Here is a 19,845-nt window from a genome sequence, read left to right as displayed (position 1 = left end):
AATAATAACACTAATCATATTGTTACACGCTGGGGTTCGGAGTAAATAAAAATTCTACCGGAGTACAACTTGACACTGTATTAGCACTTAGAACACTTAAAACACTTCACAAACACTTTAGAATTCTCAATTCGCTACTTCAGCTTCGCTTCAGGTGATCCGATCGCTGTTTCGCTTCGAGTAGTTCCGATTACTGATTGACTGTGCGCCATCCCTGCAACGCTTTTATAGTCGAGACGACATCCCTAAAATTATCGAGAATATTCCACACTAGTCGAGTATTGTGTTTTCGCTTTCTGATAATAGATGGCGTTGTACTTCTCGAGCGTTTTCGATTTTGCGAGTTCTTTCAATGTTCGTTTCTGCTATTCTACGGTAGATGGCGTTGCTGTTAGCATCGTAACAGTGTGTTTAGTGTTAATTTTGTATTGAACTGTTTCGTTTTCAGTACCAAGAACCGCTGCAGTGGGCGGCGGTGGGCGCGCCCAAGCTGGTCATGCCGGACCTGTACCCGATGCTGCACTACAACGTGCCGTACCCTCAGTACAACGTCATGTACCCGCAGGTGAGGACTTAACAAAACTTGTGACGTCATTTGAGGGTAAAATGAACTTCTTTTTTTTTTTGTTGCTTAAATTTGTGGACGAGCTCACGGCCTGGTGTTAAGTGGTCACCCATTGACATTCACAACGTAAATGCGCTACCCACCTTGAGGTATAAGTTCTTGTGTCTCAAGCTTAGTTACAACGGTTGCCCCGCGCTTCAAGCCGAAACACATTTCAAATTTATTTAAAAAAAAAATTTCTATTTTTTACTTGGATTTTTCTATAAAAGCGTTTTTTTTTTTCTAGATGCTACCACAGACTTACCCGATGTGCCAGCCGGTCTACCCGCTGCTAGAGAAGCCAGACAACCCTCAGCGAAGCTTCACGAAGAAACAGACCTCCGTGCCCAACTCCTGCCGCAACACCCCCCTCGCCACCCCGCCGGTGGAGCGGGGCGAGCCCGAGCGCGGCGCCGAGATATCCGACAGGATACAGCAGATCAAGGAGCAGATGGCGCAGATGTCGACCCGCGACAAGAGAAAGGACGACTGGAGGAAGAAGAATTACGGGAACGGAATCCTCGGCAGCTACCCGAGTGGCAACTACGGCGGGAGATCTACAGGGTGGGGTTTTTTACATCACTTTACACTAGTCTCGTGGCCCGATTTCACTCGCGAGCATTTTGTTTCGCTCTTCGACTCGTCGAAGTCACAAAGTAGTGTCCGGAAATGACCTTGAGAAATATTCAGAAGTCGTGTTTCGGTTTGAAGGGCGGGGCAGCCGTTGTAACTATACTGAGACCTTAGAACTTATATCTCAAGGTGGGTGGCGCATTTGCGTTGTAGATGTCTATGGGCTCTGGTAACCACTTAACAACGGGTGAGCTGTGAGCTCGTCCACCCATCTATGCAATAAAAAAATCCAAATAATAAAAATTGGAGTGTCTGTTTGTAATAATAAAATAACCACTTTTTACTAAATGCGTAAGTATGTATACTGTCTGTCTGTTTGTTCCGGCCAATCTCTGGAACGGCTGTACCGATTTTGACGGGACTTTCACTGATAGGTAGCTGATGATATAAGGAGTAACTTAGGCTACTTTTTAATACGCTTTTATTAGCTTCAGACGTATGTATGTTAGTATGTAACGGAATCTTTGAACATGATTTTGACCCCCCTCAAAACGTCGGATTAACTTAAATTTGGTATACTTATTAAGGACCGATGACAATTCAATATTACAAAAAAATATATTGAAAAAATTGAAATTCAACTTAAAAAATAAATAAAAAAATTTGAATAAAAAATAGTGTAAGACAATGGGGTGCATGGTATCAGTAGTTATAAATATTTTATGAACAGATAGGAGTAGAAGGGTTAGTTTGATAATATCCTGAAAAACTATTTTTTAGTTGGATTTTCTATAAAAGCGTATTTTGTTAGTTTTTTTAAACTATTATTTATTTTAGACCAGTTACGATAATAACCGCGAGTGAAGTCGCGGGACTCGACTATCAATGATAATACTTTTGAAGCGAAACGCGGGCGGATCGCTAGTTTAAAATAAGTACATATACTTGACTAGATCAATAACCATGTCCTTTTGTCCGCAGGAGACCATCGAACGAATCACAGCTGAGCAAAGAAGCCCGCGTCATCGTCAACTCTATAAGGAATATGCACCCTAAAAATACATGTAAGCCGCCATCCCACGGGTGAACGTGCTCACGGACCGCCTGATCTTAAGTTGTTCACGTTTGGTTGAATCGCATCGCTTGATAGATACCCGAATGTATTTCGAAGTCGTCGTGGCCTAAAGGATAAGACGTCCGGTGCATTCGTGTTGAAGCGATGCACCGGTGTTCGAATCTCAGAATACGTACTCAACAAATGTTCACGATTGACTTCCACGGTGAAGGAATAACATCGTGTAATAAAAATCAAACCCGCAAAATTATAATTTGCGTAATCACTGGTGGTAGGACCTCTTGTGAGTCCGCGCGGGTAGGTACCACCGCCCTGCCTATTTCCGCCGTGAAGCAGTAATGCGTTTCGGTTTGAAGGGTGGGGCAGCCGTTGTAACTATACTTGAGACCTTAGAACTCATATCTCTAGGTGGGCCGTGAGCTCACCCACCCATCTGAGCAACAAAAAAAATGTATTTTTATGTAGTGTAAAAAGTGTAAGCGTAGTGTTTAATGTAGTGCCTTTGTACATAATTTTCCTATTACTCTGTACTATGTCTTTTTTTCTGTGTGTACTTAAATAAATAAATAAAAATAAATATTTTTAATTGTAATATTTTTCGTAATTATAGATCATCAGGAGGGGCGCAGAGAGCAGGAGGGGCCGCGCGGGCCCCCCGGCAGGCGTTCCGACCGGGATGACAGGAGCTCCTCCTACCGACCCCAGTACTTCATCAGACAGGTCTGCCTTCACTGGTTTTATCTGCAGCGTTACGACCGCCTGTGTACTTAGTGCGAGTTTTTTAACGTTCTCGATAGCGTAAAAGTTAACTCTAATTTGTATGGAACAGCGCCCCTAGCGGCAAACGTAGGTAAACGTTCCAACTCCGTACAAATATGAGTTAACTCGTACGCTATCGAGGACGTTAAAAGATTGCCACTGAGCACGCAGACACATCATCATCTTCACGCATTGTGTTAAGAGGCAAAATAACACTTTAGATCTTCTTTGACGATATTATTATTTTAGAAATGACAGCAAATCATAGATTAATAGGAGCCGTGCTTCGCGGAATCTACCAGCGGATCGGAAAAGCGACCCACTGAGAAGATCCGGCGAGAAACTCTGTGGGCTGTGTCTGTGGGTAATTTTTTTTTAAGGGATTTTATGACCTGGTAACTGAGACCTTTAAGTCATGTCTTATTTTAATTTATATTCGTATTTTTATGAAAAATGATATTATGGAGTGAAATGAAATGAAGATGATTAATTTGAGACATTAATCAACTGGGATGAAATGAAATGAGATGATATGGGATGAAATATAATCTCAGTAAAATGGTGGTCATTTACTAAGATCTCAGTGGACTTTTTGGAGGATCCCGAGAAGTTACGTCCAGCGGCTTTGTTTCATTTTCCCACATTTGTGCACTTTCACAGATATTAAACGGTTAATAAACCACCATTATTACACATTTAAATCCGAAGAAACACTAAATAGACAAAATAAAACAAATCACACAACTTCACTCCTCGCGTTCCCGCCAAAAAGTCCGTCTGTGGGTTAATTTATTGACGACCACAGACAAGCAACCTGCGTTGACATTGACGTTTTACAATTTTGACATCTGACAGGCCGAATGCTCTCACAATTGACAATAACATACGGTTCATGTTCTTTTTTTTTTTCTTTTTTTTTTATTATCTTTATGATGAGCTGTCATGTTCTGGGGTAGTGATGTAACTTCGCTCTGTCATCTTGATCAGTGTTAACTGGCACTGGTAACTAAAAATATAAGTGGTAATTTATTATAACATTTATTTTGTTGACATCGCTATATGAGACGCCGCCCGCGTTGAGACATGAGGTCGAAGACATTCCAATTAACATTTTCTCAGTGGGTCGCGTTTCCGATCCGGTGGTAGATTCTGCGAAGCACTGATCTTGTTAGGGCCCTCTGAACTCACCTACTTGCTCGGTGAATCTAGAATGACCCCTCGAGGTTATTAGAATAGGTGGGAACGAAAAGTAAACATTACAACGCTTATACTGTCCGACTTACCCATTAAACCACACACGTTAATTCTTTCTGTCGTGAAGCAGTAATGCGTTTCGGTTTGAAGGGTGGGGCAGCCGTTGTAACTATACTGAGACCTTAGAACTTATATCTCAAGGTGGATGACGCAGTTACGTTGTGGATCTCTATGGGCTCCGGTAACCACTTAACACCGGGTGGGCTGTGAGCTCGTCCACCCATTTAATCTTGTTTTGTCGTACAGATGTCCCCGGGGACGTGGTGCAGACGCTCTCCCGGACCAGTTCATCCAGGTAAAGCCGCTTCTATTAATAGCGACGAATTATATACGGCTATTCGTTTATTTATCGGTTACCAGCTGACCCGGCAGACTTCGTAGTGCCTCAATCGATAAATAAAAGATCTAAACTTTTGTATAAAATAAACTTACTTACAAACAAAAGGAATCCGTCCGACGGGGGAGGCATCAAAGGAAAAACAAAATTGTTATTTTTATTAATTCCGAGCATTCTCATATTTATTTTCCTTTTAAACCTTCTCTGGACTTTCACAGATAATTCGAGACAAAAATTAGCCAAATCGGTCCAGCCGTTCTCGAGTTTTAGCGAGACTAACGAACAGCAATTAATTTTTATATATATAATAGCTGTACCCGTCCGCTTAAATCAAATCAAATCAAAAAAAATTATTCAACATAAATGAAAGTACATACTTGTTGAACGTCAAAAAGAACTACCGCCAATTCACAAAAACTAGCCTCCGTCCTGAGAAGAACTGGCAAGAAACTCAGCGGGCATGTCTTTTTTTTTTTTTTTTTTAAATATGCAATTATTATTTATTTATTTTTTAATATTAGATTATTATTTTTTAAATATGAATTTTTTACAATGAGTATTATAACGTAACAATTACTACAATATTGAAATGCCCGGAGCGAGCAACTCATTCCCACTTTGTGCAATCTTCTAGATAATCATTGACTTTATAGTAAGCTTTATTGCACAGATGTTCTTTAATAGTTTTCTTAAATCTATGTATATGTAGGTTCTGAACATCTTGTGGGATTTTGTTGCACAGGCGAACAGACAATCACCCGAATGAATTTCGTATCTTATGTAACCTACTCATCGGCACAACAAGCTTGTGTTTGTTCCTAGTATTTCTATTATGTATGTCCGACTGTTTAGGAAACTCCTCAATATGTTTACGAACATACATCAAATTTTCAAAAATGTACTGGGATGGCATAGTGAGAACTTTAATTTCTTTAAATTTCTCCCTCAGGGATTCCCTTGAGTGCATGTTATAAATAGCATGTATAGCTCTTTTCTGCAGAATAAATATCATTTCTACATCGGCCGCATTGCCCCATAGCAAAATGCCATAGGACATGACACTGTGGAAGTAACTAAAGTAAACTAAACGAGCCGTGTCCGCGTTTGTTAACATTCTAATTTTTTTTACTGCGGATGCTGCAGAGCTGAGCTTACTCGCCAATTTATGAATATGAGGTCCCCACTGCAGTTTGGAGTCCACTGTTATACCAAGAAATACGGTTGACTCAACAAGCTCCAATGATTCCTCAGAAACAATTACATCACTATCCACTTGTCTCACATTTAAAGATGGTTTAATACATTTTAAAGTAAATTTAATACATTTAGTTTTCTTACTATTCAATAATAGGTTATTGATACGGAACCAATGAACCACACACGAAATCGCATCATTCACTTCGTCATAGACTTGTAATTGTCGTTTAATTTTAAATAATAAAGATGTATCATCGCGAATAATACGACCTCATGTCGGGACTCAATAAAACTAGGTAAATCGTTTATATATATTAGAAATAAAAAAGGACCCAAAATGGAACCCTGAGGTACACCCATTTTCAACAAGGTGCCTGAAGATCTATTACCTTTCACATCTACTGTTTGTATCCTTCCTGATAAATAGGAAGTAATAAGTTCAAATGCACCATCCCTAATACCGTAGTGATGTAGTTTCCTCACCAATGTTTCATGTTCAACACAGTCAAATGCTTTGGATAAGTCATAGAAAATTCCAAGACAATCATGCGATTCCTCCCAAGATTTAAAAATATTTTTGACTAGATAAGCACCTGCATCAGGTGTAGAGCGACCCCTGGTAAACCCGAATTGTTTATTATGAAGCAGGTTATTTGAATTAAAATGTTCTAAAAGTTGTGTCAAAATATATTTTCCAAAGATTTTACTCAATGTAGAGAGTACTGAAATAGGTCTATAGTTAGAGGGGTCATCAGTACTACCAGATTTAAAAAGAGGAATCACTTTACTATGTTTCATTAAGTCAGGAAATACACCACACCTAATACAATCATTAAAAATACTAGCAAGATGAGGAGCAAAAATGTCTATTACAGACTTCAAAACCTTTACTGATATTCCCCACAAGTCAGCTGTATTTTTTACATTAAGGCTATTAAAACTTTTTATTATATTGCTTGAACTAATTTCCTTAAATTTAAAAATTTCATTACATTTGTTGACATGGTTATGCAATAATATTTCAGCTGCTGTGGGGGACGAATTTAGAGAAGTGGTAGTTGAAACTGGAATGTCAGAGAAAAACTTTTCAAAAGCATTAGCCACATCTTCATGACTAGTTACCAATTTAACATCTATTTTTAATGAGAATTCTTGGTGGCTATTTCTGACTTTTCCACTTTCTCTACCAATGATGTTCCAAGTCATCTTTATCTTGTCAGGGGCATTTTTTATTAAATCACTTAAATGTAAAGATTTTGCCGCTAAACAAACTTTTCTAAATAGTTTTGAATAGTTCCTGACATATTGATGAAATGTTTCATCATTATTATAAGCTTTTTCAGAGTACAGATCATATAACTTTTTTCTACTTTTGTACACTCCGGTGGTGGCCCACTCGCTGAACACTGTTTTGTTTTTTAATGTTACAGTTTTAGGAATAAATACATCAGTAAAGACCAAATTAATTCTCTCAAACATATTCTGGTATGACAAATTTGGGTTTTTGTTATAAATAATTTCTGAATGTTCTTGCTTAATATTATTTCTAAACTTCTCTTCGCTTCGCTGGGCATTTAAAATTAACATTATTATTTCTCACTCCCACAAAGATTCTCATCATTAACGCCCCCGCAACCGGTGTAGGGAGTCCAACACTCATATAAATATTAGCCTATCCATAAGTACATGTATTTTCTACATGGATACCAAGTTTCAAGTCAATCGGATGCATGGTTCAGTAGCTATGACGGAACATCCGTAAAAACCACTGTAGATTTATATATTAGTATAGATATATATAGATTAATACGAGATTGTGAAATGCTAATAATGTATGTAATTGATTTCAGTATTAAACAACCCCGGACGTCCCTCCCCGGATTCCAGGGGGGGTCGCCGCCCCCATCACGGCTCGGGCCCCCGGGCCGCGCCACACCTGCACTCCTGAAGCCGTCGGACAATTCATTAGTATTTCGACATTGTCATTGTCATAACTACCCTCTCAAGTACGTTTCGTAGAAAAAAATAACAAATATTGGAAATCGTCCAGGGGAAAATACTTTTGTGGTCTGCGGGTGTATTGACAGTCCATTGACAGTGTCCGGTGTTCGTTTTGCGTATAACGTTCTCTGTTCTATGCGAGCTGATATTTAATGTAAAATCTTTTAGAACACGCACAAGTAACCATGACGCTTGTCAATGACTGTTCAATAAATATGTCGACAAAAGAAAACTACGGTTAACAAGTCAAATGTCGATCTCTCTTGATTCGTCAACGCGCAATGGAAAGCTAAGTGTCGTCAGATCACACGAGGTCGCGAGGTCAATGACCGCGCGCGTCACTCCCCGGTTCAAACAAATCACTACATACCCTCGTTTTTTTTTATCAAACAATAAAATACCGAGCTGCACATCAGACGCACATTGTCCGCAATTAAAAAACTTCCAAACGCATATTATTCTTGTATATAAATATATAACTTAAAAGAAAATCTTTGTGGCAGCGTTTTCGATCTCTTTATAACAAAACTAGTCATTAAATTTAAAACTAAAGATGTTACCGTTCGTATTGTGAGCTGTGTGACGGCGCAACTTTCGGGGGGTCGGGGCGGCTTAACGTCGACCGGGCCGTGCTCAGTCCGCCCCAGTAACTTGGTCACGTCAGATTCGAAATATTTCAATACTGTCCAACTTAATCCACAAAACGTGGTCATACTAATGCGCGTAGGGTAACCATAAATTTATACTAATATTATAAAGGGGAAAGATTTTTTTGTTTGTCTGTTTGTATTGAATAGGCTCGGAAACTACTAAACTGATTTGAAAAATTCTTTCACTGTTTGGAAACTACACTATCCCCGAGTGATATAGGCTATATTATTTTTTAACAAAAATTAGGGATCCTTACTAAAACTCCAATAATGTAACCCAAGGTGTAAAAAAATTACCTAAAATTTTTGTTAAAGACCCAAGTGAAGCCGGAGCGGGCCGCTAGTCTTAAATATAAATAAATAGAATAAATATAAATATAATAACAATTAGCGGAACCGATAGTTGAATTGTCCTGTGTGCGCGTATTAAATTCGATAATTTCAAACTTTTTTTTTATTACTTGTAACGATCTGGACTGTTTTTGTAAAACACTAGCAACTCGCCCTTGTTTCGCTTTGGAAACATTAAATTTTGTTACTGATAGCTGAGTCCCGCGATTTTACCCACGGTTATTGTCGTACCGCGGGTGACGCCGCTGGGCGAATCTAGTCTAAAAAAGTAGCCTAAGTTACTCTTTATATCATCCGCTACCTATCGGTGAAAGTCCCGTCAAAATCGGTCCAGCCGTTCCAGAGATTAGCCGGAACAAACAGACAGACAGACAAAAATTGTAAAAAATGTTATTTTGGTGTATGTACCGTATATATATTCATGCATGTAGTAAAAAGCTGTTATTTCAATATTACAAACAGACACTCTAATTTAATTTATATGTATAGATTATATTAAGATTGTTTTACATTAAGTTTTTTTTTCTTCTAAATGCAACAAATAAACAAACATAACCGTCTCTCAAATTTTATATATATATATATATATATCATTTTGATGACATAAGATTTAAGTTAATAGCAGAGTAAAAGTCCTTAACGCAAAGCCACCCTCCGGAACGTCGTCTGTTGAAAATGAAATTTCGACCTCACGTCTCAAAGCTTGATTCGATTTGAGGTGTCGTGAGAACATCCGTGACCTCATCATTAAAATTTTTAGCGTTCTTTTTTTTCTCTTTTATTTATTAGTCATATTCTTAAAACATTAACATCGGTACTTACAATGTGTTTGTGTATGTATAGATTTAAGTATTGGAACGAAGTTCCTTATCGCGCGTTGTGAAAGGGGGCTAGATGGAAAAAATTCTTACGAAAAGTTGTCACGACACTTTTTAGATCCGTCATTCTGACCAATCAACGTGTAGGCGCTTATCGCGTGACATTGCTCGTATCCGATTGGTCCGCGTAATGAGTACAGTTTCTCGAGATAGCGTTTCAACAATAGCAATTTAGTTCATAGTATTGTTTTTTTCTTCTTCATAATGCCGTAATTTATTATTATAACTTAAAAAAAAAATTACAATTCCTTCACTAATTAATCGAAAGGAACTTCGTTCCATCCGGGTGTCCCTTGACACCTCTGAAGTTTATTTATTTATTTTTTATTTCGTTTTCCTTATATTTAAATAAATCCTAAACGTGTATATAGATATAAAATATATTGAGATGTGGTGTTGTTTCGTTGGCGTGAACCTCTATTACAATGTTAATTATTAGAACAATGATTTCGTAGTTAAGTGTGTTATTTTAGAGTTGTAATCGTTTTTTGGTCGGTCATTGTCAGTGTTATTGGCACGGTCGCTTTTTAAGTTACCAAGCGTGAGGTTTAGTGAGTATCAGGAGTTGGACGTACAAGGAAACCGGTCAGAGTTCTTGTTACTGATTAAAATTGTCGGTCATTGACAGTGTTATTGGCACGGTCGTTTTTTTAAGTTACCAAGCATGAGTCTTAGTGAGTATCAGGAGTTGAACGTACAAGGAAACGGTCAGAGTTCTTATTACTGATTAAAATTCTCGGTCATTGACAGTGTTATTGGCACGGTCGTTTTTTAAGTTACCAAGCGTGAGTCTTAGTGAGTATCAGGAGTTGAACGTACAAAGAAACGGTCAGAGTTCTTATTAATGATTAAAATTGTCGGTCATTGACAGTGTTATTGGCACGGTCGTTTTTTTAAGTTACCAAGCGTGAGTCTTAGTGAGTATCAGGAGTTGGACGTACAAGGAAACCGGTCAGAGTTCTTGTTACTGATTAAAATTGTCGGTCATTGACAGTGTTATTGGCACGGTCTTTTTTGTAAGTTACCAAGCGTGAGTCTTTGTGAGTATCAGGAGTTGGACATACAAAAGAAACGGTCAGAGTTCTTGTTACTGATTAAAATTGGAATAAATTTCGATTGGAATGTCGCGCGGGGTCAGTGACCTTGTGTGACGTGGAAACTACCTTCATATCCACACATATTTTTGTTGAGATTTTATTTAAATTATAATTTGCTTCGTGAGCGCAGATGCTCACGCTGAGCTTGCATGAGTAGGCACTACCATTATACACCTTTTCTTTCGACTGCTGGAATCTCTCGTCCCCTATAAGCTCATTTTATTACTCGAGTCGAATTAACTCATTTGACTATAGTAGAATTATTTTGTCGCTGCAGTTTGGGTCATAAAACATAGCCTGGTTAGGGCGGTGAGCATGTTGCGCGGCCGCAACGCCATTATCGATAAAAACAAATGAGTCATCGAAGGCAGGTACACGGCGGCGGGGCGGTATAGGAAGGGGGGTGAGACATTGTTATGCTATGAGTCTTTTTTGAAGTGAAAACTTCTTTAGAATCGTTGTGATTTCAAACCGGATGCAACGGAAAAAACGACAGGTAAGAGACACAAATACAAAAATGTGTAGGATGAAGCCAGCAAATAATGAGACAGAAATATACATACTATTTAATACAGCGCCATCTGTGAGATTTTTTAATACTAACGTGTGTATGAAAGCTCTTGTAGTGAATTTTAATTTAGGATTATACGTGAAATTAAAATATCAATTCACAGAGGGCGCTACCTTACAATTATTTACTAATGACAAAATTTTACATATACTTAAGACGTTTAGGATAATTGTATTTTAATTTTGGAAGGTTTCACTTCTACCACGTGTGAACTGCACACATTTTTATTTTTTTATTGCTTAGATGGTTGAACGAGCTCACAGCCCACCTGGTGTTAAGTGGTTACTGGAGCCCATGGACATCAACAACGTAAATGCGCCACCCACCTTGAAATTTGTACTTACCTGTACATTTGTACTTACCTGCAAATTATAGTACATTATGTCGAAGAGAAATGTGTTTTTATGCATTCGTTATCTGAATTTCTTTAGTGACACAATGGATACTCCTTTGTTTTGTATCAAAACGGCAGAGTTTATTCATAATAATATTTGCACGTGTTGTTTATCAACAATGTGAAATGAAAATAGATCCCGAAAGGTTACAAAGCGCTAATATCTGCCGTTCTCGTTGACTTGCTGCGGCGATATCTGGTGTAAGTGTTCGATTAGTGATTTTTACTTTCATTTTTGTCACTAACCCACAAAATGTCAAAACGAAATACACTATCGATAACGCTTATCGACAACAATAACGCGCATCACTATGCCCGTCCATAAGGCTCGTGAGCGGAAGAGAGAGAGCGAAATACTCGCTGCACCGCTCCGATTTTTTATGACCCAAACTGCACGGACAAAATAATTCTACTATAGTTCACTTCGGATTCAAAACGATCCCCTAATACTCATCCAGTTCATAAACTATGAATGACTACGTTCACAATATTAATAACATACAAGGGTAGTTTTTTTTTTTTTTTTTGTATTGCTTATATGTGTGGACGAGCTCACAGCCCACTTGGTGTTAAGTGGTTACTGGAGCCCATAGACATCTGCAATGTAAATGCGCCACCCATCCTGAGATATAAGTTATAAGGTCTCAGTATAGTTACAACAGCTACTCCACCCTTCAAACCGAAACGCATTACTGCTTCAAGGCAGAAATAGGCGGGGTGGTGGTACCTACCCGCGCGGACTCACAAGAGGTCCTTCCACCAGTGAATATGTGCCGTCTTAACGAAGTCAATGGTAAATGCATTTAGTGTTTTTATGGGGTATAGAGGTAATGAGAATCATGGAGAAAAGTTAAAAGTGTTCAACCGTATGCTATAAATAACAGTTCAAAAAATTCTCTGCCGTGAAGCAGTAATGCGTTTCGTTTACGTTGTAGATGTCTACGGGCTCCAGTAACCACTTAACACCAGGGGAGCTCGTCCACTCACTTAAGCATCAATCCAGCACACTACACTCTGTTTAAAACTGCTATATGCATATCGTTTTCAATTGCTACACTAGCGCTATTACGATAGATCTTCCAACAATAACTTACTGTTTACAGATGTGACATTTTGTCAACTTGTACCCTATACAAGATGGCGCTCCTTACTTTTCTACCCTCAAAATACAATTAGACTATAAAAACCCTCATTCCGTCTCTCTCGGCGGTTTCCCAAGCCGACATTTTAAAATACAACCTACCCTCTCTAAGTTAACGTGTATTTAATGAATACATTAATTTCTCATACAATGATTTTTTATACAACAAATATGTTATCTTCATAGTAACTGACTCTTCAAATCTGATCGCGCCATATATATGTACATACCTGCCGATATAGTGCACACACATGTTGACAAGTAGCATTAATGAGAAGTACAAAAGATGGGATAAGCGCGCGAGTAAAAAAGATAGCTATAATTGTAACGATTGCACTTGTAATATTATTATTGCATTTGTTTAGACGCGACTAAAGACGAAACGTCCCAATTGGCCTGTTTTCGAGTCTTCACTTGACGTGCCCTTGAAACATATCTGCTTCTTTTTACATATCGACGCTTGAAAGGCAAACGTGACTAAGCGACAATGCGTGAACTTTACAGTAGACTAATTTAAAGTTGAAATACCTGAAAAAAAAAATCTATTTTAACGAATCTAGTTGTAGGATTGAAATGATTTTGATAGACCTAGAAATATATTTTTTTTTGCGCAACAAATATGGTTATTGCCTATCATTTGTGTACAAAGCAGCTATTGTCGCTTAGTCACGTTTGCCTTTCAAGCGTCGATATTAAGATTGCATCTCTGCGGCACACATGAGCTGAAAAGTTCTATATTCTAACGATGTGTCGTTTAATAATTGAACCAACATCTACCCTCACGGCGACTGTCAAATATTTGCGTGTCAGTGTGTAAGGGGCGTCGCGAATTTGTAAAGAGAGGTCGTATAATGTCGGTGACTCAAAAACAGTTGAGAGCCACTGGCTTATACGATCTTGTAAAGAGTTTATGTACAAAGCAGTTATTGTCGCTTAATCACGTTTGCCTTTCAAGCGTCGATATAAAATATCTATGTTCTCATACTTCAAACGTACGCACGCCGTTTATAAGCATAGTAATTACGTTATTAACAATAGATTTGCTTAAGGATTCTGTGTAAAAACTTGTATTTCGGTATAAAGCCTTCGTCAAACAGAACGCGTAATTAGCGCGCGTCAGAGCGCTAAACTGACGCCGCGATATGACGCCGAGACGCGTTGTACTACTATGGTAACATACCGTCACACAGAGCCCCAGCGCTATAAGTACGCAGCGCTCTGTCGCGGCGTTAGGACGCATTGACGTTAGGCGTTGTAATTTTTTACAAATTTTATTTTAGTGTCCGAGTGAATGTGTATTAAAATACTAGATAATGCCCGAAAAAATGATATAAATAGTTAGAAAATACCCATGCTTATACAATGCCACATCTGAATCACTCGATTTCTTAATACTTTTAAATTTTCACACTGCTATCGAAAGGCACTATGATTTGGCGAATGCGTTGCGTCAAGGAGCGTTAGACTCATCTAGTCAATTTGAAGAGCGCGGCGTTAAGTACGCGTTCTGTTTGACAAAGGCTTAAATCTGATTCCAACTTGAAAGTTAGATTGGTTCAGTGACCGGTCACTTTTGAAGCGTCTATAGCCATACTTTGAATTGTATACTCAAAACTTATCATATCAGCGGAGCGGAAGAGATATGTGGTGTGGCGTTTAAAAGTACCTATATTAAATTTGAATTCGTTACTAAAATAGGTTTACAAGTTTGAATGTTTATCGATTAAGACGGACGGTATATTCTAAAGTTGACAGATGACATTCCCTGTCGAACTGACAGGTGTCAATATAAGTTCAGAGAGTCGTTACGTTAGAGCGTATTTATATGAGAGGTTTATTGTAATGTGTAGAGTATATGATTGTTATTATTAAAGATTTTAGCCTATTTTGTTTTTTTTTTATTTTATTTCTAACCCCTCCCCTAACCTACCCTAAGGTGGTAGGACCTCTTGTGAGTCGGCGCGGGTAGGTACCACCACCCTGCCTATTTCTGCCGTAAAGCAGTAATGCGTTTCGGTTTGAAGGATGGGGCAGCCGTTGTAACTATACTTGGGACCTTAGAACTTATATCTCAAGGTGGGTGGCGCATTTACGTTGTAGATGTCTATGGGCTCCAGAAACTACCTAACACCAGGTGGACTGTGAGCCCGTCCATCCGTCTAAGCAATAAAAATAATATAGATTAGCCTGTTTCATTAGAGAGACCATTTAACAGAGGCCTTTAAGACCAAAAAGCGAAAATATATTTAACTAGCTGACCCGGCAGACTTCGTAGTGCCTCAATCGATAAATAAAATACCTACACTTTCATATAAAATAAACTTAAACAAAAGGAATCCGTCCGACGGGGGACACATCAAAGGAAAAATAAAATTGTAATTTTTATTTAATTCCGGGCATTTTCATATTTATTTACCTTTGAACCTTCTCTGGACTCCCACAAATAATTCAAGACCAAAATTAGCCGAATCGGTCAAGCCGTTCTCGAGTTTTAGCGAGACTAACGAACAGCAATCCGTTTTATATAATAATATATAGATTATTTACTTATAACGTTGAACTCCAAGTGAATGTTCAACTCCCGGTGTGCCTTGCAGCAGAAAGCGTTGTCCGGAAGTTGAGATTGCTTGTAGAAAAGCCGTTCTATGTGCTTAGTGCGAGTTCTCGATAGCGTAAAAGTTAACTCAAATTTGTATGGAATGGAATCCTTTGCCTACGTCACTTCGATAAAGCGGCACGACACGAGAACCGTCTCATCGTGGCCGGATTCGGATCCTGCCGATCCACTAACAGTGCTTTTAGGTACCTCAAGCACCGGTCATCGTTCTCGTCGAACCCGTCGCTTGCGACAAAGGGCTCGACGAGTAAATTAACCCACAGACACAGCCTATTGAGTTTCTTGCCGGATCTTCTCAGTGGGTCGCGTTTCCGATCCGGTGGTAGATTCTGCGAAGCACGGCTCTTGCTAGGGTTCGTGTTAGCAACGTCGTCGGATTTGAGCCCTGTGAGCTCACCTACTAGTTAAGGTTACGCTGAAATAGCTTCTCAAGGCTACCGGCTAAGGTAGGAAAAAAAAAAAATTACCGCTAGGGGCGCTGTTCTAACTGCATACAAAATTGCGTTAGATTTTACGCTCTCGAGAACGTTAAAAAACTCGCACTAAGCACACTGCACTCGAACATTTAAGGGCAAAGTGACTTAATAAAAATTTGATTTCTTTTAATTAGACGAAGCTATTGTACAGAGTGGCATGTATCGAAAAGTGTGTGTTTATGCTACTGTATGGTCGATGGTCTTTAGCAATCTTCCAACAATGTTCAAGTTTCAAAACAGCTAAAGTAAATAGAATATAATAGGAATGTAGACCCCGCACGCCAGTACATTCGTAAATATTTTGAAGTGAAAACTTCTTTAGAATCGTTGTGATTTCAAACCGGATGCAACGGAAAAAACGACAGGTAAGAGACACAAATACAAAAATGTGTAGGATGAAGCCAGCAAAGAATGAGACAGAAATATACATACTATTTAATACAGAGCCATCTGTGAGATTTTTTACTACTAACGTGTGTATGAAAGCTCTTGTAGTGAATTTTAATTTAGGATTATACGTGAAATTAAAATATCAATTCACAGAGGGCGCTACCTTACAATTATTTACTAATGACAAAATTTTACATATACTTAAGACGTTTAGGATAATTGTATTTTAATTTTGGAAGGTTTCACTTCTACCACGTGTGAATTGCACACATTTTGTTTTTTTTTTAAGAGCTAATTAAAAATCTTCCGCTTCTAGTCGGGCGGGAAATTGAGTAACGCCATCTATCAAAAGAGGATGCAACTACTAGAAAACAACTTAGGCTTGCATTACTACTCAACAATAGATGGAGATAAACACACAAAAAGTCGTTTATACCCCTAATAGATGGCAGTAGCGTTGCATTATATTTGTCATCAGTTATTTTTCTTACGTTTGTTGTTATGCAAGTATTGAAAAATTACTACTAATTAATTACTCTTCATTATTAATTAGTATAAATTAAATTAGCGGATATATTATACATAGATAGGAATTTTTCTCTGTCTGTAATAGATCTCTCTTGGTGAGCTACCCAACAATAGGCAAACAATTTTAATTCCTAACCCCTTTTTTTTCCCTACCTATGCTGATAGCCTTGAGAGACTATTTCAGCATCGCCCTAACATGAAGGTGAGCTTACGGGGCTCAAACCGGAGTGTTGCTAACACTGGCCCTAGCAAGAGCAGTGCTTCGCAGAATCTACCACCGGATCGGAAACGCGACCTACTGAGATGATCCGGCGCGGAACTCAGTGTGCTGTGTCTGAGGGTTCCTAACCCCATATAATCGGAGATAATGATACACTATATTGCTTGTAAGGGTGATCCAATACTTCTTTTAGTGTTGCTTTACCTAACAATAAAGCAATTATCCATTTCGGCCAGAAACATTAAGACTTCGATTCTGCGTCACCAATGCGTTTTAAATATCAAGTGTATTAACTATGTCAATAAATCAGTGGAACGCTGTCTGGTCTATGAGCTCTAGTGACCGCTTACAATCAAACAAGCCCTGAACTCGTCCATCCCCAGTGAATAATTTGAAACACTACGAACAAGTAAAAACCGTAAAAAAAATTTTTTGTCCTTTGTCGAAAATTATAATTTCCTAAATACAGACCTCGCCAGCCAAACAAGAGCATCAGTTGATTAACGCTCTGCTTTTATCTCTTTCTGACGCGTAAAAAAAATACAACCATCTCGCTCATCACTCCGGGTAGCTTCACTCGCAAATATGTTTTAATGTTCACAAAGACGACTTCCAATTCCACAATGTTTGAAGGCAGTGTTGAACAAATTATTACACAAAACTTTTATATAGTGTTTTACTGGTGGTAGGACCTCTTGTGAGTCCGCACGGGTAGGTACCACTAACCCGCCTATTTCTGCCGTGAAGCAGTAATGCGTTTCGGCTTGAAGGGTGGGGCAGCCGTTGTAACTATAGTTGAGACCTTAGAACTTATATCTCAAGGTGGGTGGCGCATTTACGTTGTAGATGTCTATGGGCTCCAGTGACCACTTAACACCAGATGGACTGTGAGCTCGTCCACCCGTCTAAGCAACAAAAAAAAAATAGACAGACGTCCTACCTAACATTAAGCAGTGCGTCACAGTCGTCAAAACTGGATCGTTTAGAACCTCTAGTTCTGCGGAGGGAATTCAGTTCTCTCTGTATTTTGTACCGTATCTTCCATGGGGATTGCTCTGAGGAATTGTTTGAGATGATACCATCATCTCAATTTTACCATCGCACCGCCTGCCACCGGAGTAGAGTCCATCTATACTACCTGGAAGCACTGCGGTCATCCACAGTGCGTTTCCAGAGATCTTTTTTGCCACGTACCATCCGGCTATGGAATGAGCTCCCCTCCACGGTGTTTCCCGAGCGCTATGACATGTCCTTCTTCAAACGAGGCTTGTGGAGAGTACTTAACGGTAGGCAGCGGCTTGGCTCTGCCCCTGGTATTGCTGAAGTCCATGGGCGACGGTAACCACTCACCATCAGCTGGGCCGTATACTAGGGCAATAAAATGCGTGAACACTTAAGCTTCTTTTTGATTCGTCTGTGACCTACTAGGCAAGACACCCGGTGTATTTGTATCGAGAGATTCGACTTTGCCTAAATTCATACGAAACGTACCCCTTAAATCTGCGGTGGCAGTGGCCGGCTGTATCTGTCGAACTGGTACTGCCCATGGACAGCAGCAGTCATCAGGCAGGCCTTGCGCTTGGCAGTGCACAGCAGCAACTACAATGAATTTCTGTTTCTTTGCCACTACACCGACGAACATATCACTCACTTGGTGGGAAATAGTCGCCGTCACTAATGGACAACAGCAATGCGAGGGGCACAACCACGCCGACGCTCAGAAAACACTGAAGAGGGAAGCTTACTGGTGGTAGGACCTCTTGTGAGTCCGCACGGGTACCACCACCCCGCCTATTTCGGGCGAAGGGCGGTGCAGCCGTTGTAACTGTACTTCAGACCTTAGAACTTATATGTCAAGGTGGGTGGCGCATTTCCGTTGTAGATGTCTATGGGATCCAGTAACCATTTAAAACCAGGTGGGCTGTGAGCTCGTCCACCCATCTAAGCAATAAATAAAAAACAAAAAAAAGCTCATTCCCAATTCAAATGGTGCGCGGCAGAAAAGCTCCCGGAAAACGCTCTGTGGATGAACGCAGCTGATGATAATGATGACAGAAAGGATGTTAAGAACAATCGAACAATTCCAAGGTTCAAGAACACCTCGAACAATTCCTCAAAGATCCTTCATCCACGCATCCGGTTCGAAGAATTTGATGGAATACTGATTATCTGCTCCCTAAAATTACCCGCACACATCACAACTGTCTACAAAAAACCTTCTAAATACAACAACTATTACTTTAAAAAAATGCCCACTGAGTTTCTCGCCGGATCTTCGCAGTGGGTCGCGTTTCCGATCCGGTGGTAGATTCTGCGAAGCACTGCTCTTGCTAGGGCCAGTGTTAGCAACACTCCCGGCTTGAGCCCCGTGAGCTCACCTACACGTTAGGGCGAAGCTGAAATAGCCTCTCAAGGCTATCAGCATAAATAGGAAAAAAAGAAAAAAACAACATGTGTGGTATTTGGAGAAGATATTCGAGGTATAAAGAAAATAATAATTCGGGTATACATTTTTTACTGTCTTTTTTTATTGATAAAAATAAAAATAATAAAAATCTTACGTTACGGACGTTTTTTCCCGGTTAGGGTACCCCGCCGCATTGTCCCATAAGGAACTTCGTTCCAAAAGAAATAAATAAAAAATACTTTTTCCCCTTTTAAAAACCTTTAAGCCCCGATTCCGGGACTGCGTTCCATCCAATTAGCGATCAGATTAAAGATATGCCCGGGGA

General features: G+C 39.3%; 1 protein-coding gene across 3 annotated transcripts in view; it reads left to right on the top strand.

Annotated features, from left to right (window-relative positions):
- enc (R3H domain containing protein encore) overlaps nucleotides 1–14,767 on the top strand; it is a 78,840-nt gene extending 64,073 nt beyond the window's left edge. For all 3 annotated transcript variants that reach the window (XM_089732941.1, XM_089732938.1, XM_089732934.1), the window contains 6 exons: nucleotides 449–565; nucleotides 852–1,168; nucleotides 2,159–2,241; nucleotides 2,863–2,972; nucleotides 4,512–4,560; nucleotides 7,650–14,767. In XM_089732941.1, coding sequence (XP_089589067.1) covers nucleotides 449–565; nucleotides 852–1,168; nucleotides 2,159–2,241; nucleotides 2,863–2,972; nucleotides 4,512–4,560; nucleotides 7,650–7,747 — 774 coding nt within the window. In that variant the 3' untranslated portion in view covers nucleotides 7,748–14,767. The remainder of the gene's footprint in view (nucleotides 1–448; nucleotides 566–851; nucleotides 1,169–2,158; nucleotides 2,242–2,862; nucleotides 2,973–4,511; nucleotides 4,561–7,649) is intronic.
- The last annotated feature ends 5,078 nt before the right edge of the window (nucleotides 14,768–19,845 follow it).

Source organism: Bombyx mandarina, chromosome 02 (assembly GCF_030267445.1).
Source record: "Bombyx mandarina strain Sakado chromosome 02, ASM3026744v2".
NCBI lineage: Eukaryota > Metazoa > Arthropoda > Insecta > Lepidoptera > Bombycidae > Bombyx > Bombyx mandarina.
The sequence above is the reverse complement of the archived record's forward strand: the minus strand, read 5'-3'. Positions and strand labels throughout refer to the sequence as shown.